This window comes from Crocodylus porosus, unplaced genomic scaffold, assembly GCF_001723895.1.
Source record: "Crocodylus porosus isolate Cpor-Errol unplaced genomic scaffold, CroPor_comp1, whole genome shotgun sequence".
Lineage (NCBI taxonomy): Eukaryota > Metazoa > Chordata > Crocodylia > Crocodylidae > Crocodylus > Crocodylus porosus.
Genome location: NW_017728951.1, coordinates 17603309 through 17628378, shown reverse-complemented (window position 1 = coordinate 17628378; position 25070 = coordinate 17603309). Strand labels below are relative to the sequence as shown.

Sequence of the window (25070 nt, the reverse complement as noted above, 5' to 3'; positions counted from 1 at the left end):
ACAAGGCTGCTGGGGTGAGCAAAGTAAATCAGATGCACACGCACACCCATGCACACGCACATTAACCAGTTCCTTCATCAAAATGCCGGGGTAAGCAAAGTAAATTGGCTAATCCAATTTCAAGAGTAAATTGGATGCTTATCTTGCTGGGATCCTACGACCCCAGCTGACTTCCTGCCCTTTGGGCAGGGGGCTGGACTCGATGATCTCCCGAGGTCCCTTCCAGCCCTAATGTCTATGAAATCTATGAAATCACTTGTGACAGTCCGAAGGTCCAATCCCACAAGTCCTGCCTCCGTAAGGGCAGATGCCTATTAATGTCAGTGGTATGAGAAAGCGCCGTTCCCTTTATTCCTGGCTGTGTTCTTTATCATCAGCATGACTCGGAGGGGGAGATGCTTCCCTTGCACGCTTGTGCTGGGGATGTTGAATTGGGCCTTTCACACCAAGCAGCAGGACAAGGCTCTATAAAAGTTAAGAATTGCTTGGAAAGGCCAAATGTAACTGCTGCTGTGTGTACAGAAGCATGCCCTGCTCGCTGGACTACTGCTGTCCCTGTCCAGTGTAATGGGTTTGCTCTTTCACCCCATGGGACCCTTTCTGCTGAGCATCTCAAATCCTTTTCCAGGTATAAAGGAAGGGCATGGAGAGGGGGCACGTTTACACCAGTGTAGATGTGTAAAAAAGGCATCGCCCATCTACTGCTCATGGCTACTAATGTTAGTTATTAATGGCAGCTCTGTGCTCATGGCTACTAATGTTGGCTATTAATGGTAGCTTTGTCTAAAGTTAAAACACTGTAAAACTACTCCAAAAAGAACGAGAAGTAAAAATCTGCCTACTTGAATGACACTGGTTTAAGCATCATCTGTACATATCCAGCCAGGGATAGCCATTTGCTAAAGGCAAACAGACCTGCTCCCTTGCCACCTAGGAAACAGGTGCTGTAATCGCGGTCTGCTCTGCACCGCTACCCTGGGATAGAGGCACATTTGTCCATTCTTGAGCCAGTCTAATTTACATCAGGTTTATATACAAAATTACACTGGTTCTGTGCTGGTCTACATGTGCCTCAAGTCGCACCGCACATCAGAGATAGCTGGGTAGCATCCTATGTCTATATACTGAGGGCCTGATAATAAGAGTTGTGCCAGTATCACTGTGCATGCAGGGGTAAGGTTAAGTTCCCTCCAGCTCCAGGTGTTGTTGATTTGGTCCTTCAGGTGGTGATGGGCTGCCCCTTTCTCAAGGCTTACAATAACCCCAGTGAGCCCCGTGTGAGTTGTGAGGATCAGAGGCGGACACGTATATTAGGTGAGGTGAGCTAGGTATTCCCACAGAGCTTGTGCTGGTCTTATGTACTCTGCTGGCTAGAGCCAGGAATGGATTTGGTGATGCTACCCTGACAAAGTGACTTTTTTGGTATTTGTGCATCATGCTACCTACAGAACTGACATAACTAGGTTCTTTATTCTGGAGTAAAGCCAGGGTTTGGGTCAGAAATCCTTGTTACTGATTTCCCATCTTATCTGTGCGTCTTCCCGTCTCCCCCCACCCCAAACTCCTTTCCATCTTAAGACGTACAGCGAGTGGCTCAAACCTGCCACCTAGTGGACACACGGGGCATTCTTGAGGACATCTTGCAATTCGGCAGAGGTGCGCAGGTGCAGTCACATTAGTGTCACCCAAGCTCCTGGTGTTGGTTCACCCTTTTTGGAACAAACCACATAAAAACAAACAAAAAAGCCCACCAGCTCAATTTAATATACTCAATGTTTTATTATAAACCCCTCGAAAGCCACTTGACGGGTCACAGTTATGACAAAGGAGAATGGCCTTGAATTAGGAAGACAGTGGGACAACAGAGATACTATTTTAACATGTTGCTGTAATATGGATGTGGGTCTGGACTCGTACTGTTCTCAGTCCCACGATAAGATGATCAGATGTACTATAGCTACACACATAGATGGACCAACAGGTGTGATCTATATTGCCCTGGGCCATGGAGTAAAGTATTGAGCAAGGTTTTTCCATTTCTGTCTACAGTTCGTGGCGCTGTTTCCTCCCAGATGTCAGAAAGATGGCTTGGGGGGTTCTTTCGTTTTCTGTGTGGGGAGCAGAGTATGAAATGACTGACAACCCTTCCACATCCAAGCTGTAGAGTTGAGGTTGGTTGTTACAGCAAAGGTATAGAGAGGCTGGAAATGCATGGTGGATAGAAATGAGTTGGGTGGGGATGCCGACCCACTCTGGGGGAGCTCTGGGGGGGAAAAGAAGCCCTTCATGGTGCAGCTAGTGCATGGGATCTGTTTCTCGTATTAGTTTCTTATCGGAGACCAGTGGCAAGATGCCCTTGCTTTCTGAAGCTCCAATTCATCCAGCTGCTTAAGGGAAACTTTCAAGAACAGGAAGGACGTGCCTAAATGCTCTCTCTAGACTTTGCCACTCAACCCCAGGATCTGTGCTAGGGCTGCTCGTGTGGAAGCTGCAAACGTAGTACCGCTCCATGGCATTTTGTGGTGAGGATCTCAGCCTGTGGGCACGTACTGCCTGATGGCTTGTGGAGCTGCAGGGTTGGCATAAGACAGCAAAAAAGGATCATTGTTCCCATTTTCCTCTAACCTGCCACTCCTTGGAACACCTTTTCCAGGCAGCCTGTATGCCTCGGTCCAAAAAAGCCTCTTAAGCACCTATTTAAAAGCAGGAGTGAACGAGTGAAATAAGGTTTCGTCTGTCCTTAATTGCCCCTCTGACCATGGCAGAGCTGGCTAATAAGGCAGAGTGCTGAAGTCCAGAATATGTCCTCTCATGGGGAGACGTCCTGCTCTTTGTCAGGCCCCTCTTGGAGCGTGTTGTGGTAGGGGGGCGGGAGAGGGCAGGGCTGGCCCCCAACTGTGGAGCACCAGGGCTTTCTCTAAAACAGCCCTGTGCCTCCTGACTGGCCCTGGGAGCTGCCCTGGCATGGCAGTCTGCGGGAAGGGTGAGTCCAGGGAAAAGCTAACATGCATTATCGCCACTGCTTTAGCCTCTGTGGTGCCAGAGCAAGGCTGAGACCATCAGAGCCAGCTGGGCTAGCGAAGCAGACTTCCAGTCTGGTGGGGCTGAAGGACGCCAGGGGAGGAGAGCAGGCCTGGCCCTGGAGCTCCCTTTTCTCCCAGAGGTGAGTTATCTGAATGTCGTTTCACTGCTATCACTGTAGAAGAGCCGCGTCAATCAATAGTAGAAAGACTGTGCATGCAACCTAGTCTGCAGACCAGGGTTTCACTCGGGTTAATTCAGTAGCTATAAAAAAAAAAAATCCTAAACCCCTTAGCTATTGCAGTGCTACTGTTTCAGCAAAAAAGAAAGGGATGCTGTGTAAACTTCAGTGCCAGAGAGATGGCCTGCAGTCTGTCTGCTGCTAAGTTTTTTCTCTACCTTCCCTGAAAGTGTGTGTGTGTGAGAGAGAGAGAAACAAGTTAAAATGATGTCACAAATGTGACTGGACCATAAGCTCTTGTAAGCCATTTCTCTCTAAAGACGTGCCAGAAAAGCCATTCAGAGTTGGACCAAAATCTCCAAACCAGCAAAGAGCGTTCACATCTTGGGAGGAGGAACTGAGCTCTTGAAATGGTCATCTGTGAAAGATGGATCTAGATCTTGAAGTTGTCTCGCCTGACGGTGTGCAGACCCATCTCTGCTTCAAGCCCTCGCAGGTAAAACTGAAGTGACAACTACCCTCCTCAGTTTGTCTCTCTGAAGAAGCTCAAAATCTTTATGAAGGAAAATGAGTCCAACTTGCTTTCGGCAGCTTTAGGGGATCTTTCTGGGTACCAGGTTCCTGCTGGCCAAAAACAGGAGGAAAGTCTTGATTATCTTCACTTTGACCATGCTCATTCCCAGTTAGAGACAAGGGCTTGAGTACGAGTCTTGGGATAAGTGCAAGTTGATCCCCTTAGCTGTCCATCTCAACCTGATGGTGAGTCGCCGTGCCGGGTCTCTGGGGAGGGCTGCTGCTTGCTTCCAATTTGGTTGCACACATTTCACTCAGTAGCGTTTGGGCTTCTCAACTTTTCATTTGTCTAGAGAAACTCAGCTTTAGTGCAGACAAGACCACGGGCAGCAGCTGGCAACAGGTTGAGACAAGTCGGCTTTTGTCTGGTGATCTGGTACAAGTCCGCTGCAGAAAGTTGGGGATCCTGGTGTGTAAGCAACAAGAGCAATAGGTCTCCACTCAGATTCCACCAGTAATGGAGCCATTGCTAATATAGAAACCTTAAGACAAATGATAAAACTTCAGAGTAGAAACACACAAAACATCCATATGTACAGTAACATTCTTGTGTACATTGGTCAGGTTAGGAGTATGACGCAAGGGTGCCGCTTGTGTTATTCTCTTAGCTACACAATAGGACTTGGCTGGAAAAAGCAGGACCATTTTGAATTAGGATGGTAAGGGAGACTGTCCAACTCCATCATTTCTTCGGAGCCAATGGCACGGGGTGGAGGCATCGGTGGGTATTTTAGCCTTTCTAGCCCGGCCTCTACCTACAGATGGTTGAATGCTGATGTCCAAGCGTTGGCGAGTCTAGTCTTTTTTAGTCCATTCTTGAAGACATGCCTTTTCTAACTAGTGCCTTTCTTCTCCCATTCCTGCCAAAGAACAAAAATAAGTTATGGAGAAGAGACACCTCTGTACTGAGCGCTGCAGAAAGGAATCAAATAGCATGAGCCTCAATATAGTGCAGTCATCACCATCCACCTATAGCACTGTTCTTGGTGGTGGCAGATGACAGAACAAGGAGCAACTTCCCTAAACAAGGGAAGTTTAGGTTAGAGATGCAGGAAAAACTCTCTCACAAGGAAGGTAGTAAAACACTGAAATGGGTTATCCAGAGAGGCAGTGGAAGCTGCATCCTTGGAAGCTTTTAAGACCTGGCTAGACAAGCCTTGGCTGGGATGGACTTGTTGGGGCTGGTCCTGTAGGGGACTAGATGACCTCCTAGGGTCCCTTCCAACCCTAATTTTCTATGATTCTTTGATTTTTTTTATTTTTTTTTCCCCCCCAAGCTCCCTCTGCTAAGGGTGTATAGTGATGGCACTAACTATGGGTGCGGACAGAAGTGGCATTTAAAGAGGTTTTGTTTTGAAGCGCTTCAGCCACCTTTTGCACATTTCCAAGGGCTTGTGCATTTGTCCAGCTGGCCATTTGAAACTTCTCCTTTGCTACTTCTGTCCACCTGCTATAGTCCACAGCACTTTACTTGCAGGGAAGGTGGCAATGTCACAGACACTAAGAAGAGTGGAAACATCTTCCTCTTGAAAGGAAAACCACAGTAGACAATCAAGTGAAATATGTTTGAGGAAAGAGCTGAGGAAGGCTCAGCCCATTTCCACTCGGGGCATAGTCTCATTTGCCCATTTTATCCATACGTCCATGCCAGGACAGGATGGTGGCAGAACTATGGACTCTGGAGCTATGGACTAAGAGCAGCTCAAGACTTTGACCAAGCCAGGAGAGGACACATGCCTAATGCTTCAGGCCAGGGAGCCAAAAATGGCTTGCATGTGATGCCGGCCACGCCACTCCCTTGTGCACCACTGGCTAAAAAAGCTGGTATTTCTAAGTGCCAAAATAGCTTGGCTTGCCTGGACCTCCCTTTGATTGATGGGGTGTCAAATACAGGATTAGGAAGGGAAGTCTACAAGCTTCCTGCACTGAGACAATGTTTTCCTACTCGTCAAAGCTTGCAGATTCCCATTATGGGTACAGGCCTGAAGTTTCACAAGTGTCTAGTACACTTGTGCACTTCGGTTTGGGACTGATTAGCTCATGTAGCACCTTGAGAGACCTGACCTGCAACTGCAGCGTGCACCCACCTCTGAAAACTAGGATCCATTAAAGTACCTTAAGCCTGATTTCCAAAATCACTAGATACTAATGAAAATAAAGTACATAAATACTGCAAGTGTTTGAAGCTACTTCTCAGTCATAAATAGCCAAGTGTTTAAAAAAAGTTGCCAAGTATCACTACCCAGGCTTTTACAGGAAACCAAAAAAAGGTGACACTACTTTCCCAAGGTCATCCTGTGCATCAAGAGCCCTGCTGAAAGTAAACCAGATCAGCTCCTGTCCTGTCCCTCCTATCATATCTACCAGCCCCGTCTGCCTACTCCCCCTCGCGGTGAAGCTGGTGTGTATCCTGTCACCCTCCTTAGCAGAGTGTGAATTACTGCAGGTTCAGTTAAGTGGTTTGTGTGTAATGTTTGACTCATTCATTCAAGCTGCCTTCAGTATGACAGCGCTGCTTAGTTGAAATTTGGTTGTGTAAATGTTGAGATTTCTAAAAACCACAGGACAGAAATTAACTTGCAGTTAGACCTGTTCCAGGTGAAGACGCCTGCCAAGGTAATCAAAGCTACAAGTCAGGTTAATCAGCTTTGAACAACGGACCAAAAATGAAGAGAGGGTCTCATTCCTGCCATTCCCAGGTCAGTTATTAACACAAAACAATCACTGTCCTCCAGCACTGAGGAGGAGAGCTGAAAAGCAAAGGACTTGGAAAGGAAAGGCGAAGAAAAGTGCAGTCTGATGACTTGACAAGTACAAAATAGCTGAGGATACGCATCGGTTCCCAGGAGTTTATTTTGAGAGACCATGATAAACCGCACTTTACCTTAGCTTTCTGTAGAACTGTGCCTTTTCCTGTTACCATGACGGAGAGCGGCCTGTTCTTTAAAGCTGTTGCTGAGTTAACTGGGGAGTTGTCCGCGCTGCTTGCTGGGCTGGCAAGTTTTACCTGCAGTCACAATGATAAGTAACTGAGGAGCTGAAGATTTGATTTTGCCACATTTTTGACACTTCATTAGCAATCCTTGAAAATACCATAATGTTTAGCAGAGCATTTTAAAGCTCATTTGTGCTGAGGTAGCAACACAGCAATGATGCTGAGTTTGGCCTGCAATGGCCTGACACCAGCATTACAACCACGCTCAAGAAGCATCTTGTATTTTGGCTCTGTGGGACTTTAATTCTTCACAGTTAAGTATCAGTGACCAAAGAGGTCGTTTTGGTCTGTAATATCTATGCTCATCACATCAGCCTACCGGCTACTCCACTTCTGTTCTAGCCTTGAATATGGACCAACATGAGAAGAGATGGACCCAGATGGCAAAATTTGGAGCTAAGGTATTTATCTGGCTCCCAATCTGTGCCTATCCTTAACACTTCTGCAACGTAAGCTAATCCATGTTATAGATGGCAGGCAGGGCAGGGAGGCACCGTAAAGACTAACTCATTCAAAAGCTTTCATTGGTGACAGTCAGTACTGCACCAGATGCTATGAATGAATTTACAGAGTAGGAGTACTGAATAGAAAGGAATAAAGTCATCTGCATACAAAGGATAGGGAAGGGCTAGGAGACCCCACTCCTGATAGAGAAGAAGGTGGTTTGAAAAGCTAGAAAGAGATAAACAACGCAGTTAATCCGGTGATCCATGAAGGTTATAATCCACGAAGGTTATAAAGATAATCCGTGAAGGTTATAAAAGGCACTAGGGCCTTGCTCCACACTTAGCTGTGGCCCCTCATCAAGAGAGCCCATATCACTGGCCCAAAAACACAGATTATAACAGTTCATTCACCAGCTCCTCTACCAATGTCATATACTTGCTTACAGTGCCCCTCTACTTTTCACACGGGACAATCCCTGCACGTAAGAATGAATGGACGCTGATTTGACACAGAAAAGACACAAGCCTGTGGCAGAATATTTGAACCTCCTTGGCGAGTCCATCACTAGCCTCAGAGGAGCTGTTCTGAAATAACAAAACTTTAAAATCCAACTTGAATGCAGAACTGTAGAACAAGATGCTGTCCACAGCCTGGACTGCATTAAATAGGGTCACAACCGAGTTTCTGGAGTCTTCTCCCCTTACCTGGATTAGTTTTTATAATCTGTATGTTCCTTAGTGAGTTAAATCTCCGTCTTGGCTGTCCCTTCTTCCCCTTTGCCTATCCTTTGTATTTAAATTACTTTATTCCTTTCTATTTAGTACTACTGGTCTCTTCAAGTCATTTCATAGCACCTGACAAAATAACTCATTGACTACGAATGCTTATGCATGGCTAACTACCTCTCTCTACTCAGGTTATACAGAAAGGTAACAGGTACCAGCAGACGGGCCTAGACCCTTCAACAGCACGATTTGACTTCGGTGGGAATTAAGCCCCTAAATGCTGCATGAAGATTTGGGTCCAAGCTTCAACAGGAAATCTGTGTCACAGCAATTTGGTCTCCCGGATCCCAGACAAGTGCCCTTCCTCGTCTTATCCAGATGTTTTTAAAATTTTGGGGTGTTGTGATCTGGACTCTAGGTTTTGAGTCCAACTCTAGTTGTGGAGGGAAGGTGCAATGAACTCCTGTTCCCAGAGCCAGAACTGGTCTCCAAGATAAAGCTCTGCCAGGAAACGGCTACAGAGCAGCGCACGTACCTTGGGGGCCGCGTTCTCCAGGTGCGTGGTGTCCACGGCTGTGCCAAGTGTCACTGGGCCAGACTCTACTTTCTTCAGGTTTTCTTTCACTTCCATAAGGCTCAGTTCCAGGTCCACCCTCCTGCTCTCTTTCCTTTTGCATGCCTCCTTGATCTCCTTCAGCTTCTCCTCTGTGGTAGCCAGCACGCTCTTATCTGCAGAGGGAATAACACACACCAGCTGATCAGCTGGCACTACAGTGCTCAGAGCTGCCCTATGCCCAAGTCATTGTTCAAGAATCAGCTGTTCTGTTTATTGGGCAGAAGAAGAGAAGAAAGACTAATCAAGCATGATTTCTACACCTCTGCTCAAACAAGGTGCTGGTATAGGAAGATGTGGGCAACTGTTCTTCAATAACTCAGTGTGCTGGGATTGGGGGGACCGGTATAGGAAATGAAAGGACTTGTGTGAGTTACTGAAGTGGAAGAAGGAGTTATAAATCACATATTACTCTATAGTCACATGCATCTAGCATATAGTGGCTGAATGTGCATGTGGTTACGTCTCCCTCGGGTGGCCAGCTCCAGGGAGAAGACACCGAGTCCCTCCTCACAGGTCAAGCGCATAGCAAGCGAGCAAAACATATTGCTAAATGTTGCCCCTACAACACAAAACCCGTGGTGTCTCCCTTGTCCACCCTTCCAGTCTCCATCACGTGGTTCAGTTCAGACTGTAAACTTTACCTATGTGAACTTTTAAGATAACTATTGCACTTCCATGGGTCGGTCCCCTTACTATATATAGTACGTGAGCATTCACAAGCTTTCAGATGTGTAGGGCATTGCCCTATCGCACAGGTCTATCATAAAGATAACCTCAGCTGGGGAACAGAGGACCAGAGAGACTAAGGGCCAGCTTCCTAATGGTGCCCAACTCATTTGTTTCACTGGGAGTCGGACATCTAAAAACCCTTCAGGGTTTGGGTCTAAGGGACTTGCCCATGGTTACACAGGATGTTGCAGACTAGGCTGAGTCTCCCAGCTCCCACAGGATGCCTTCCCAGTCTTACACGGGTGTCCTAGCCCATTGCTGCTTGGTCTGCATCAGGACACTTCTGGCCCTTGTGCCTCTGAGCAGGAGCTTTCCTGATATCCTACCTGTGCAGCTAGCTAAAGTCTCCTTCAGTTCCCGTTTCTGTTTCCGGAGCTGGGTCAGCTGAGAACGGATGTCTTCTTTTTCTTTCTCCAGGCGCTCTTTTTCTTCAGTGTAGCGCTTCACCTCGGCCTCGGTCCTGTTCTTGCCCAGTTTGGTTTCCACCGCTGCTTCAAACACACGAACACAGTCAAGCTGAGCCAAGGCACAGTGGTCAGTCAAGGGACAGGAAAGCTGGCAGGTCTTTGGTAGAGCAGGGAAACCCAAATCAAACTGCTCCAGGAGCCTAAAACCAGATGCCTTAGACCTCACAGGGAGCGCCAGGCCTGTAACTAATATCACTCTTGTCCCCATTTTATCTATGGCAGGAGCAGAGGCAGAGAGGTCAAAGGCTGCGAGGGCCAGAGCCAGGTTCAACAACGTGTTATGTCTCTTCCCATATTAAACTCCTTTCAACCTCTTTCATCCGGCTGTCTTAACTGGTGTCTCCAGGCTGCTTCTGATGCATGAAAGCCCTTCCCTGAATATCAGCCCTACCTTGCTAAACCAAGCTCCTCACCTCATTCAGCCCCTTTTCCTAACGGGGAGAGGAAATCTCCTGTTTACTCAGTAACCACCATTCAGTTTTCTTGTCATCCTCCTCTTGACCTTCCTCACCTCCCTTCTCGGGCATGGTTTGCAGCCTGTGCTAAGCTTTGTCCTGCTACAGTCAAAACTGTTACCGGGCTCTGAGCTCACTAGTTCACGCTATCCTTCAGTCGGAGCAGCGGCTGCAAAGTCAAAGCACCCCTTTTGCCTGGCCTTGCTATAACAAAAGCATTTTTAAACTACAGGAACAGCTTGAGGACTAATACAAGTATCATAAAGGGCCCTCGGTTTGGTTACAGTCAAAAGAAAAGCTCCGACACATTTCAAGACATCCAACCATTCCCTCAGCATCAGACATGCTGTGTTTTCTGCATCTCAAACATCTCTCTAGTGTCTTGTTTTACAAGTCCTTATCCAGAGCCTCCTCCTCAAGGCCCACGGGGACGGCGCATGTTCTCAGGGTCCAGCAGTGTATCCAGGATCTCTTCCAAAACAGACTTACCCAAGTACTGCGGTTTATCATCATACCACAATGTTCCCCAGCCTCCTCCTATAATCCCTTATGGGGAAGTCATCCCTGTGACTCAGAGATGTTGCCTACTGCTCTTCTCCTTTATTCTTGCCATGCTTAATTTGGATGCGGGAGATTCTGAATGCAAACCTAACCTAACTTTGTATCCTCCCTTCAGCCTCCACTAAGCAAGAGTGTTAATTTGGAGTCTACAAGGGCATGCCTTCCTATTATTAGTCTCTTGTCAAGGCTTTCAGTCCGGAGGCAAATAAATTATTGACAACTGCAACAGGCCTCTACTGCAAGCCCATTTTACAGAAGTGGCCCAGGTTGACATTGTTTCTAAAACCCACCAGCATGCACACTGGATTCTCTCTTTCACCTCCTGTCATGCCTTGGGTCTTTCCAAGCCTTAGTGGAGGTCTCCCAGTGGACAAAAACTTTGCTAAGCATCAGTGGAAAAAGGCTAGGCCCTGGCTGAAATGACTGAAGAATGACTGAAGGGCCTTTCAGTGCTTTGCAAGGTTCGTTTCCACCACTACAAGCTTAAATAGACAGGGAAAGAAAAAAAAAAACCTTAAGATCAGCTAAAGTGGTTAATTCTGCAGAAAAGTTCCATCACTGGAAGGTGGGTTAACGTTGGAAGTTGTGCCCCTTCCTGCCATTCCCTGTGGCTAGGTAGTCCTACGGCGACATGACCCACCTGCGCTCGTCACCTTGGCACGGTCTACCTTCTCCTTCGGAGCAGGCGGGCTGCCCAGGATTGTGGTGGCAGCTGTGATCTCAAGACTGCTCTGAGGGAAGGCGATTTTCTGCTGTTGCATTTGGATTTTGACAGTGGTTGTCCGGGGCACTGGCTCTTCTGGCTCCGTCTTCTCCTGAGGTTTCTGCTGAGGGGGGAAAAAATGCTTCAGAATAAATTGTTTTTAAAATCAGCTGATGACGACCGTCACGGGGGCCATGAAAGCACCTGGTCAGGGGCATCCGCCAGCTTTTGACAGGGCTCTGCTTCCTTAGCTGCTGAGGATGGGTCTGTCGCGTTGTCTGCCGTGGTCTTATTGCTAGCCCTCCCCAGCAGTGGAGAACTTAGAGGCGAAGCCTCCGTCTCTTTCTTGGCAACGCTGTGCAGGAAAGACCTCGTCGGCATGAGGTCTAGGTACACCCTGTCTTGGTCTCCTTCACATTTGCTTTCGCTTTGGGATATTTCTTCCTGCAGAAGAGAATACATAATATGAGAACAATGCAGCGAAACCCTGGTGCATACAGAAAGGCAGGCATGGACTCGAGGAAGTTACAGCGTTGCTTTGGGTGACTGGGAGTGAATTTTTCATCAGTGCTTCAGTAACCCAGAAGCAGAAAATCACTTGGCCTTTCAAGCCTCACTGAAAACCAACCTATGTGCCAAAGCACCAAATTTTAAAAGGTGTTTAGGTGTTGAGCTTCCCCTGCGTTCACTTTACAACTCTGTTGCTTTTGAGGATCGTGTCCTTCATTGATTATTTTAATGTAGTGCTCTTTAATTGAATTAAGGCACGAATGGGGAGATTTTCAAATGCCCAAAGCAGTTAGTGGAGGAAATTTCTGTCCTGCTGGAAAATCCAAGGCTTCACAACAGGGAGCTGGTTGGTAGGTGTCACAAGCAAATGGGGGTATTCCTGTGGGCATCCTGGAGGGCTCAGTGCCAGGCCGCTGCTCTTCAATATCCTCATCCGTAATGTCAAACTAAATATAATCACTGCTGACTAAAATGTGCAGGTGACAACGTGATGGAGAGGCAATTAACAGTCAGGAGAGGCAGTCACAAAGCGATACAAGCTTCTTGCTTTGAGGCCCATTTAATCAAAATTCCCTTTCTGATTCAGCCAAATACAACACTATGCATCTAGGAATAGGAAACGCTGGCAGTGTCTCAAGAAGTACAAACTGTATTCTAGACCAGTGGTCTCCCAAGTGGGGTGCGTGCACCCCAGGGGGAGCGCAAGACGATCCACTGGGGTGTGGGAAGAAAATACTAGAACTTCTATTTAGATGTATATTTATATGCATATACATATAGTGGGGGTGCGTGCTCAAAAATTTTTTACTGATAGGGGTGCGCAATCAAAAAAGTTTGGAGACCACTGGTCTAGACAACGTGGGCTCAGGGTGGGTTGAAAGCAGCCACTGCAGGAACGAGCAAAAAGGGCTAATGTGTTTCTTGGCTGTACAGACGGGGCTTTGTCCTTTACCACGGATATACTCCATCGCGCTGCTCCCGAGATACCCATGCCATGCAGCACATGCTGTAACCCCGAGGCTGCCATCTCGTGGCTACAAGGTTCAATGCAATTTATCATCTAAGGGTAAGTGCTCCAGGGATGGTCTCAAATACTCAATGCATAAACGAACAGCATCACGGAGTCGCACGAGCTCATCACCACCTGCAGCTTTCAAAACTAGTCTCACTCCGCTGCTCTGCAAAGAGGGCTACTCAAAATGCCCCCGGAGCAGAAGGCTAGCGAGGCTGTAAAACCTTACTGTGATCACCTCCAGCAGGTCCACGTCATCGTACAGCTCCTCCTCCTGTGCCCTTTCCTGTGGCAGGTTATCGATGTAGGGGTTCGGCTCCGTGTACTTCCTCTGCATTAGGCTGCGAACATCCAAGGTGGCACAGCTGTAAAAGCTGCAGGGACTCCAGGTGTTCCCATCCACGCTTCAGGGAGTTTCCAGGCCCACCCCTGAGGGCTGCACCCTCCAAAGTCTGCTCTCACAAGTCCTTCCCCGAGACAGGGCTAGGATTGCCAACCTCCAGCTCGGGGCCAGGGTCCACGCTTGCACCCGTTAGCCACCAACTACAGCTGCCCATAAGATGGAGTTGCGGGGACCGGGTTTACTTACAAGAGGGAGTTCTTTGCAGCACTCACGATGCAGGAAATCCGGTCAGCATCAACATAATCGTAGGTAAAATCTTCTGGGTCCGTTTTTGAGTCTGACTCTGATAAGAGGAGGCCCAGCCAATGGCCCATTTCCTCGGATGACTTAGCCTAGAAAGAAACCAGATTGCTGTCACTACCAAGGCCTGCTTCTCGGGAGCACCCGGACTTGCGCTTGATGTGCGTTAGGCTGTACGCTTGTCAGAATCTGCAGTGATAAAAGCGAATGGCTTTGCCACGTAGATTTAAACTGGCAGATTTAACCTTTATATCTGAAACCAAAATATTCTGGCAAGCTGCTCCTCATGTAACCCCTTGCCAAGGCCAGCACTGAGGGTTTGGGGTCTACCCTAAAACAGGGGATGAAATCTGAATCTAATTCAGCTTTAGCATGGCTGTACTTTCAGCCCTTCGCCAGCAGAGGGCAGTCGTGAGATTTCCAAAACTGCTAGTTTTGCCCCATGAAATCTAGTCTCGCAAGTGCCAAGTTCAAGCTTTGTCGTTTTGGATGAGTCTGGATCAGGATACGGGATTCAAACGCTGAATGAACTTGGATAGGACTGAAATCTCGTCTCCATTCGGTCTGATTAAGATACTTGATCGCAGACAGCTAAAACCCTTGACACAAACTAACTGCCTGATATTTTGGAGGATTCACCATTTCCAGGCTGGGCAATTCTCTAATGGCGAACTCATGATTGTCAATGGTTTCCAAGTGAAATACAGCAACAGGCAGAAACATGCAAGGGTTTTTTTTCATTTTTTTTTTGCGATTCTGGGGGGTTCAAACAGCAAACTCGAAACAAAATTCAGGGTAAGTGAATCCACGTGAATCAAAACCAGTTACCCTTGGAGGGTGCCTGGTAACAAATATCACCAGCTCTTTACAGCCCTAGAATTAAACAGGTTTTAATTACATGGGGGGGAAAACACGGGATCTGTATTTTGAGCTTCTGCCCATTTTAAAATAGGACAATTTCCAATGCTGCCTGGACACAAAGTAATCCACCTGTGCCATGAGCGTGGCACTCTGAGGAAGTGCCATTTCATGCCTCTGCCAGCTATTGCTGTTTTTCCAAGCTTGTTGTTGGCTTTTGCACCCACTAGCCTTGTGCGCAAAGGGGCTGGCCAGGATTCACCGGACAGCTCAGGCGGACTGTGATTCGGGAGCTAAACAAAACACCTCCAGGCGCTGTGGCAGTCATTTCAAGCCCGTTGTTTGGCTATAAATATTCCACCCGCAGGAAAATACAGGAAATTGCTCACGTTGTCCTCCTCCTACTATAACCATGCTGTCGTCAGAGAAAACTAAGATTAGAAAAGTAACAATCTGGGATGCAGGCAAGTGAAAGTAGGTTTACGTGCCCTTTGCGGGCCTGATCTTCAGTTGGTATAAAAGGGTATCGTGTCAATGGAGCAACGCCAACTAATCCCAACCAAAGATACACATGACCCAGTGTAAAGTACTTCTTTTTTGTATCCTAATGACACTGCTATCAGGAATGAACAGATATATAACTATCCTGCGGGTAATAACCTATTTGCCTTTAGTATGGCTAATCCAGGATGGATGCAGACACATGACACCTAAACCAGTGTAATTTACACCCAGGCTATTTTCTCCCTGAGTCTTTCAGGGGTACTTCCTCCAGTAGATTGGACAAAATTCCCCTGGTCTGAGATCAGTCCCCTCAGCTGTTATTTCTTTAACACCGGTGTTATACCAATTACACTGGTGTAAACAGGTCATCTGTCTATGCCTATCACTGTTCCTCATCCTATAAAGAAACCCTCCCCTTGTTTCTAGTCAACAGCAGTCCTAAAAGTGTTAGCATTTCTACCTGTCCTGCAAGTAAAGAGACCTGAAGCCTCAGGTCAGCGGGAAGTCTCATGCAAAGAAGATATCCTTGGCGGATGGGTTAGAGCAGCACAGATGGGGAGGTCGATACCCTACCTCTAACTTGATTAGCTCTTCCCCACTGTGGAGGACACGGAAGGAGTAGAGGTGGTCAGGGCTGGGCTCTGGAACAACTTCACAGCCCGCCAAGTTTAGGGGCTGCTGAGCACTTTTGCTTCTGTTCTTGTCCTGGTAGAGATGGAGGTGACCATCTTTCACTTGACACCAGCAGGGCTTCCACTGGCTGTTCACTAGCACGTTCAGATAACCTGCAAGCAAGCAAGCAAGCACGCACATGTCAGCGCAGCACCGTCCTTTGCTGCGTCAGGACCTAGGCATAAAAACGACACTCGCGACTTCTACGTTAGCCCAGTATTTCAATTCACATACGTTTGGTTCTTAGGCCGGTCCTCGGCTTACTGCTGTATAAAAGGAAGAAGGATTACTAGGTATAGGTTAACACCAAAGGTTTGAAGCTAGGTTTTCCCACAGGTGGAAACCTAGTAAAAAATGTGATCCTTGGTGTTCAGATTAGGGTGAGAGCAGCAAACCAGCCATGGAGCCTTGGTCAGAGATTATCCAAAGCTGTAGAGGCCTGTCCGCTCAAAGCTTGACTATCCACACACAAATTTCTTGCTGAATATCCTAAGCCAATTTCGGGGAAGGAAAGCACAGTGACGTGGTCTCCTGGGGCTACTGTACCCCACTGTCTCCCCCACACCCCCCAAATCAGCCTTCAAGCACCACTATCTTTGGTATGCTCTGTTCACATCATAAGACACCGTGCCTGCCACTTACTGGACGTTTCCAGGGATCTCTCCGGACTCTCCAGTGAGCAGGATTTTTTTCTCCCAAGGTTCATCAGGTTGCTCAGTTTCAGTCCCGATGTCCCCTTCTTCTTAACTAGTCAGAACGAAGAAAGAAACATGCAGTAGTCACACCACGCTTTCAAGATTCACAGGCGAACATATCTACAGCTGCCTTTGAAGTGGACATACGATCCTATTACCGTGCCAGCTGGTGGTGGCTGTATTTTTTTAGATCCACAATGCCCACCAGTGAATATCTAAAATGAGCCTATCATAATGATGGCCCCTATTCTTGGTCGAACATCTAAACCGCGCAGGCTGCACGCACCAGCCATGATCACGCTGCGACGCCTTTGGGAGTTCTGTTTGCCCCCGTTAACATCCAAACCCCTCACGATCTTTTAAAATGGATTTGTCCTCGCAACACACCAGCGAGATACTAAAGATAGGCTGTTATCTTTTATTAGACCAACTCAAATAGGTGGGAAAATCCTTCTTTGCAAGTTTTTGGGTACACATACCCTCCATCAGGCGAGGAAGCATCTGTGGGTGGCTGGTGCAGATGGTTCCTCAGCCTGACGAAGGGTATTTGTACCTGAAAGCTTGCAAAGAATAGCGTCCAACTATTTGATGTGGTCTAATACAAGATATCAGATTTACCCAAAGGATCTTGTCTGCTTATGTCCTTAGACCAACACGGCTACAACCGACACCTCTGAAAGACAGTCTGTAGCATTTTATTGAGGTTAAAATATTAGTTTATTTTACCATCTTTTGTTTCAGCAGGCTCTGGGTGGCTGTCTGTGCTGCTCCCGCTCTCCGATGCCACAGAATACCTCTCGGATAACTCCACCTGTCAGCAAGGATCAGACATGAGCTCTACAGGGTTAAGGGTGATACGTTACTAACCACAAGCTTGGGCACTAAATATCATTTCTGGCAGACGGTGCTTTAGACCCCCGCCCCTGACAAGGAAGGAAGGGACTATGGAGTCAACATCAGAAATTAGAAGAATTAATGAATACTCAGAGATGTTTTGCATAGTAACTAATGGGTAGGTCCCGTCCCTCACCCAGTATAAACTAGTATACCTCTATTGAAATCGTCAGCTGAGAAACCAGCCAATGCTTTGTACTTTGGAAGTACATCCTGTCTTTTGGACCATGTAGCTCCCTCAATCCTCTTAATTTTCTTATTAAGTCATCATGAGATTCACTGCCAACTTCTCCCATTCCTGCTATGCTCAGGTCTGAACACTTACTGGGTTTACATGGGGCTGCTGGTTCTCCAGTCAGGCACCACTGTTACTGCATGGGGCCCTGACACGTAGGTGACCTGCTCCCCATTAAATAGACCTCTCCACCTTGCCTTCCTATTTCTTAAGAGTCTTAAAGTATCTTTATAACAGAGACAGAGTTGTGCTTCAGTGTCTGAATCTGCACCTGACATGATGCAAAGCATTCAGTGTACAGGTGGATATCTGGATACAGGCAAGCTTTGGTTAGATGTGATCTCTTTTATTAGACCAACTGAGTACAATTACTGGCTACAAAATTAAAGAAGGTGAAGGACAATTAAGGTTGTTTCCATGAATGGTGTTTTCATCAGAAAAGTGCTTTGCTTATAGTCCTAGCATAGTCTGACGCCTTCCTCCCAGATACAGTGACTGTACTTGAACTCTGCATGCTGTTTTTTTAAAGGAGCGGGATGGAAAGGAAGACGTCTGAAGCGCTGCTGTCTCCTGCCTAATGACCGCGGAGCCTGCTTTTCTCTGCTTTAAAAAAAAAACCCGCACTTTTTGGTTTAAAAAAAAAAAGTAACCTTAAATCCACATTTTTCCAGGATGAAAATGAAACGCCATTATATATAGCTATGCATTAGTGGTGTTTCATTTGAATGACGGAAAAAATGTATATTTCAGGTTACTTTTTTAAAACTGAAAATCGGGGATTTTTTGAACTCGGAGAAAATCAGGCTCCCTGCTTATGACACCAGGTTGTATGTACCTTGGGGTAGCTTAGGCGCTGGGAGTCTGGGATGTACTGGTTTCCTTCAGCAGTTCCTTCAGACTGAAGGCTGCTGGTCTCCTGGATCACCTGGTGGAGGAGAAAGCAGAAAGCTGCGAGTGAGGTCTGGTTAGACTGACCCAGGCTCCTCTTTTTCCAGGATGGGCAGAATCAGAGGTACACAACGCACACCGCAGACCACCCCGCCACCCAAAAATTCACTTGGTAGCTTTGGCAAAGGGCTTGTGCATCTAGTCTCAGGAACCAGTGACCCTAAGGAGGAACAGGGAGAGAAGAGAAGCTGGGACCCGGTGCAAGCAGACCCAGAGGCAGTGCTTGACAACAAAACGAGGAACGATTTGCAACTTCAGAGGCTGCTGATATGAATGGCAAATTGTGGCTATTTTGACAGCGCTCTTTTTGGAGGTCTTGGACTCGTTTGGACCCAACTGAAAGCATATCAAGGAGTGCAAACTCAGAGATGCGGTTTATGTGAAACCTTGGGTGCCAAAACCACCGACTTAACCCGGGCACGGGTAAGTTGGCATCAGTCCACTGAAATGATTTACGCTGATTTACCCAAAATAAGGACCAGCCCATATGTGAAAGCGGCCCAAAATCCTGCAGGGAAGAAGGCCAGCTTCATTTCCACGTATTGTGACTGAAGTAGTTTCAGTGGTGTATGGACGAGTGTAACGGAGGGCAAGATCTGGTCCCTTCCATATCCCGACTGAAAGGCTGCAAGTAAACAAGGTTCTTCAGCTGGCTTGGAGTGAATCACTGGTCTTTGTAAAGGTTCATTGTTCTGCTGCCGTTTGAATCAAAGACCACGTTTCCTGTGCAGGCCGCGCGCGGCTATTTCATGTTCAGAACTTTCTCCACAAAACATTCCCACACATTGTTACAGAGAGAGGCATTAAGTGCTCTTCTCTCTTGCTTTTGCCATTAAAGCTCAATTAGGCTGAAGCTGGGAGTTTCAGGGTCTCTTGCTGAAAGGCCTCCATTATTCTCGCAGGAAAGGTTGGGCCAGGGAGGTTCTCCATCTCCCGACATACAGAAGGCAGCGGGGGCCTACAGGGAGGCAGCTCAGCCTCCTGGAAATGTAAGCGATGCAGAGCACACGTGTGTTTGTAGCTGAGAACGAGACAAATGCAAGTGGGAACAGGGGGAACGAGGTGTATTCTGCAAGCAGGGCACGTGGGGATTTAGCCGCAGGAATTTGTCTTTGGGAGTGGTATAGCATTCAACCCACGGGAGCATACAAGGGAGATGTAGCCTCAGACCAATGCCCTTTGTTTTTCTTCCCATCACAGTTTCTCTCTCCCTCTTTTTGCTTTATCAAAGAATGAAACATCCTAAGGGATCCCTTAAGAGGCTCTTTATCCTAACTGGTCATCTCTTCCACGTCCCCAACTGCAGACTATGGTACGGGCACCTTTCCCTGCTGCTCCACTACCACCCATTCCTCAGGACTGGCTGCATGAGAATGAGAGGAGCAATGCCTGACAGGTGGCACTGAAAATCATAGACAGCCTGGTAGCAAGAGTTACGGGAAGGAGATAGGCAAGCCCCCTATCAGCACAGTGCAATGCTAAGTGGGTCAGCTTGAAAAAGTGCAGCCCTTCTTGAGGAAATTCAAAGGCTCTTTATGGACAGAGCCCTAGGAGCCATCTCATTCCTTGCTCCTGACAATTTTAAGGTCCTGCATTTTCTCTTTCACTGTCTCCATCGCAAGAAAGCTGCAAGACCTAGCACAGTCTGCATGTCTCCCAGTCCGAACAAAGCAGGAGGGAGCGCAGGGAAGGCAGGCAACATTTGAAACCCAGCGAGACGGTGACTGCAGGGTCAGCACAGAGCAAAGAGAAATGTTCCCACTCCACTACAATGGGCCATTTGCTGGCTAACCAGACACTGGCCACCACTGTGCCACTGAGCAGTGAAAGATGTGTAGACCCTTGGGTCACGCACCATGAGGCAGCTCCACTCACCCTGAGCCACTGCTCAGCCTGGTCCTTACTCTGCAGTCCCAGCACAATGACATCGGCATTCGTGGGAATGATCTTCAGCTTGTGCTCCTTCTTCCTCACTTGCTTCTCCTTGTGTGTGACAGTGCAGCCAAGCAAATTCACATCTAGCTGCGGGTTGTGGTCCTTGGAACTTTTGTAGCACTGAAAGCAGGACAAGAGGAGTATAAAAGGTGTCAAAAATGAACCTTTGCTTCTCCCCCGCCAGCATAAACTCACCTGTAGCCTAGTCTCAAAGTTCAGGACGAGTGAAGCAAATGCAAACGGTATTCAGAATACAGGGGAAAAGTCTAAATCAGCTTAAGCTATAGTGTCCAGATGTTTGACACTATATACATCCATGTACATATATATATATATATACACACACACACACACACATCCATCCAGATCTTGCTATAAGCTCCATCCCAAGAGGCTGCAGCAAGTGACTGTTGTCTTGTTACAGAGTTCAGTTTTGCCGTCAGAGGAGTCATGATTAACATGACGGTTCTCAGACCCGTAAATCACACACTACATTTTCAAAAACACCAAAGCAGATAAGAAGCTAAAGCCTTATTTTCAAAAGTGCCTCGAGGCCACAGCAGGCATGTTAGAGGACCTGGGCTTCAGTGGCCAAATTTCAAAAGTAGTTTAGGTGCCTGAAGATGCCCGCATATGTTAACTGCCATGTTTGCAATTCATAGGTGGGTCAACATTAATAGGAGTTGAGTGCCTAACCTGCTAAGACACTTTTGAAAATACCACTAGGTGCCTATCTGTATCTTCATCCACTTAAACAACTTTGAAAATCTGGCTCTAGGATCCTAACATCATAAGGCTTCAGTTTTGAAAATGGGACTTAGACCTCTAAGTCACTTGGATGCTTTTGAAAATTATACCTCGCATCATTTTCCTCAACAGCAAGCACCGCCTCCGTTTTGTGATCTATGTAGCGGCATGTGGTAGCACCCGCACCCACCTGAATCCATGGAGATGCATCACTGATGGAAAATATTTAGGAATTTCCACTTGGATGAGTAATCTTAAAGCATCTGAACTAAAGACTCCCTTGAAAATGAATTGAGAGGCTCCTTCCCACTCCCACTCTAAAAATAAACTATCACAGGCAGAAAACGAAAGGTTTGCCTACCAGCAATCTGGTGTCCTTAATGACACAGAGCTGTTTGGCCCACTGGCCCAGCCATTTCTTCCTCCAGAGGAAAGCGCAGATATGGGCATCCTTCATCAATTCAATGGTGGCTTCAGGCGATGGCCACTGGTGGGTCGCTGACTTTCCTTTACTGCTCTCTTCTTCATCGTAGGATTCATAAGAGCTGCTAACTGCTTCTCCATCTTCTGCAACAAAGGCAAAGATGGTCACTAAATGCATTTCCCAGTGGCAATTACCGCTTGCTTCACACATGCTCACATCAGGCAAGTGAGCGCATCATGTAGCATGCAGTAGTCACAAGCAGCCCTGAGGCTCTGCATCAGGCACTACATCTAAGTGTCTTGAAAATTTCCTAAGGGTATTTTCCTTCTCTATTTGCATCTCCAAGACCCACATTCTCCTTCTAGCCCAAATTGTTCCTCCAGCGTTTTGTGCATCAACTTGCAAAAGGCACTCCCCAGTTGCTCTCCAGTTTAAAAACATCCCTCGGATGTCCTTGGATGGCTCCTGGGCTTTTTCTCCCCCTACTCAGCTATAAAACAAAACCCTGCAAGGCAACTGCAACCTCCGTTTAGCCCCTGACACATCCACCCCTGCATCCTAATTATCAGATGTCGAAATGAAGCTTGCCAGGCTCTGCTCCTTGCACCTGAGCTGCCATGCTGTTGTCCCAGTTCTGGGTCTACTCAGCGTTCAGCGCAGGGCAGGAGGTTGGTGCCCTGGGCAGCCCAGCTTTCTGTAGCAACACTTAGTGATAAACCGCAGCTTTTAACAAAGGCAACTGTTTTGTAGAGTTGGCAAGCGCAGGCAAATGTCCCCGTCACACTTAAGAAGGGGTGGGGTTTCCACAAATGCTCAATATCAGCTTTTGCCACTTCCCACTGAAGTCTGGTAGAGTTTTACCATTCAAATGCAAGCAGAGGCTGATGCGGAGCATGCTTGAAAATCCAACCCAAGACAGACGATACAGTCTGGCGCTAAGGCACTGTACATCATGGAGGTTTTTAGAAGAGAAGGACGGACGGTCAGTGGGGCAAAATCCACGGAAATCAATGAAAAGACTTCATTGCAACACGCACCTATGGTGCTTCGGATACAGATCAAATCTGCAAGCCACCAAATAAGCATCATTATTAGCGGTGCCCATGCGGCACTGTCAAAAGTGGACCCTAAGAGAGGTCTGCCACCTGTTAGGGGTCTCAAATGCTCCTTCTGCTGTCGTGTTACTCTCCTTGAGGTTTGGGCTGCAATGTCCAAGCAAATCTACAGTTATAGGACCACAGAATCACTGAAGATTAGGGCTGGAAGGGACGTCAGGAGGTCACATCTAGTCCTACCCGCTGCTCAAAGCAGGACCAGCCCCAACTAGATCATCCCAGCCAGGGCTCTATCAAGTCAGGCCTTAAGAACCTCCAAGGGTGTTGATTCTCACCCTCCTAGCGAGAAAGTTTTTCCTAATATCCAACCTAAACCTCCTGTAAGTTACCTTAGCATCATCGACGCTGTTGAGAGGAAAACCCAAAAGAAAGAAAACAGCTGAAAGACTTCACTGAGTGTTTCATGGAAGAGCCCTTGAGGAAGGTACATTTATTCATTTTTAAAACAAAAATGACTCAACAGCAAGACTGTAGCTCCCAAAGACTCTTCCAACGGCATGTTTCCCCACACACAGACTGAGCCTTCGGCCACAATCTCCTGCGCATCAACCGCGATAACACCAGCATGTCCGACACCGGGTGTGTTTGCACTAGACGAGCATCGCGGTGCAGCGCTGCTGGGCAGAGGCTTATGACCACCTCGACATCAACTAAGCCCACAAAAGTACTACTGTCAGCAGACTTGAATCTACACCAGCATAGCTGTGCTAGCTAAAGTGTGCAATCTGTTTTATTCACGCACCGAGCCAATATATTTTCCCCAGCTAATGCTACGTAGCAAAGATCTGGTCAGGGGCTCAGACCCTGCAGGTCTGCCTCTCCAGGGTGACGCCACTGGGAATCAGACCAACCAGTCTCCTTACAGCAAAGTACCATTTCTTTACAACAAAGGCATTTCGTAGCTGAGGCACTTTCAAACCTGCAGGAAAAGCTGATCACATTGAGCTGTTTCCCTCTAAGGCTTCCCACTCCCTGGACCTGGGAAGACAAACTCCCTCTGAAGCGCTTCTCTCTCTCGGGACCGTCTCAAGATGGATTTTGAAAGTGGCTTCCGTCCTTCTGAAAAAACTATTTCTTTGTTTTAACAATTTAGGGTTCTGTTGATCTGCCAATGCCAATGATATAAGGCTCAAAACGTATTAAACATCATTTGCATACCTTGGTATAATTTAAGTTTATATAAATTACACCAGGATTAGGAATGGACAGATGTGCAACCGTCTCAGGGCCGTAAACGCTATTGCAGACTTTTGCCGCTGGATGGCAGGGCCAGAGGTACTAGCTTGCTTGCAGTTACCAGGAGATGCAAGCGAGCAGATTAAACCTAAAGCATTGCAACTCTTAGCCCCTGATTCTTGGTCTGGACAAAAAGCTCCTCCAGTTTAGGGATCTGCCCTGTCTTGCCATTGCTTTTTTTTTTTTTTTTTTTTGCACCGATGTTATACCTAGAGACTGGGGACAAGATGCCTGGCACTAGCAGTCTTAAGTGTCCTGATATTTCCTGCGTTAGATCAATAGTGTTTTGTGTGTCTGCTCTTCCAACATCCTCTTACCAAGTTAATTAATACAATTACACAGAAAACTAATAACTCATTATATCATAATTTCCCCTCTTTGAAAAGTTCACACAGGCCTTCAGGGCACTTCTCCACGTCTGTAAGAGGAGCTGGTTGGAGTTTTGCCTGACTGACCAAAAAATAAGGTTGATGGGCATTGTATTCCCTCTACTTCTGACAAAATAGATGAGAGACAACGAGATTTCATTGCCAGTATGAAAAACTGCAAACTTCTGCATGCTTCCCTGCCATCCCCTTGATGCTGACATGGTGAATGGTGGTGGTTACCCATCCATGCAGGGAATGGAAAAGTGCTCATGCAAGGTAGGTAGATAGTTTTGGTGGATGATTATCTCTGCAACAGCTATGGTCAATAGAAACCATCAGGCTTTGAAAGCATGCCGTACCCAGAGTTATTGTGGCATAAATTACTCCCTCAGTAACTTGTAACCCTGTCCTTGTTCCAGAGGCAGCAGGCCTACCGAAATGACCTGCAGAGTCCAAAGCAGAGAGAAAGAGAGAGAGAGAAAGCCACAGATGAACAAATACAGAAAACAGCGACTTGTTCGCATTTGAGTCCACGCTCCCAGTCTTTGCCTTTCAGCTGCTAACTTCCCGTGTCAAGATGGAAGGAGCAAAACTTTAAATGCTGACAGGAACAACAGGACCAGCACCAATTTTCAACCCATTTCCTTTTAAGTTCCTTTCAGACTAAAAGTCATAATTAAAATCAGCTGGTGCAGAAGCAATGTTTCAATCCCAGTAATTATTATTCAATAGGTAGCTGCATTTCCATTCAGTCTCTTATCAGGGCTTTCAATTATGCAAATGCAGCACCAGAGAAGAATG

General features: G+C 47.1%; 1 protein-coding gene across 1 annotated transcript in view; it reads right to left on the bottom strand.

Annotated features, from left to right (window-relative positions):
• Positions 1-1759: 1759 nt before the first annotated feature.
• The window catches only part of AFAP1L2 (actin filament associated protein 1 like 2), a 49165-nt gene continuing 25854 nt past the window's right edge, over positions 1760-25070 (bottom strand). Inside the window, exons 6-20 of the mRNA XM_019555477.1 lie at positions 24629-24712; positions 21488-21693; positions 20320-20499; positions 18332-18421; positions 17094-17178; positions 16315-16419; positions 15574-15785; positions 13585-13730; positions 13225-13336; positions 11678-11917; positions 11411-11594; positions 9614-9775; positions 8478-8671; positions 6660-6782; positions 1760-4635 (exon numbers count right to left, since the gene is read on the bottom strand). Of these exons, the coding sequence (XP_019411022.1) occupies positions 4609-4635; positions 6660-6782; positions 8478-8671; positions 9614-9775; positions 11411-11594; positions 11678-11917; positions 13225-13336; positions 13585-13730; positions 15574-15785; positions 16315-16419; positions 17094-17178; positions 18332-18421; positions 20320-20499; positions 21488-21693; positions 24629-24712 (2150 nt within the window). The 3' untranslated portion in view covers positions 1760-4608. The remainder of the gene's footprint in view (positions 4636-6659; positions 6783-8477; positions 8672-9613; positions 9776-11410; positions 11595-11677; positions 11918-13224; positions 13337-13584; positions 13731-15573; positions 15786-16314; positions 16420-17093; positions 17179-18331; positions 18422-20319; positions 20500-21487; positions 21694-24628; positions 24713-25070) is intronic.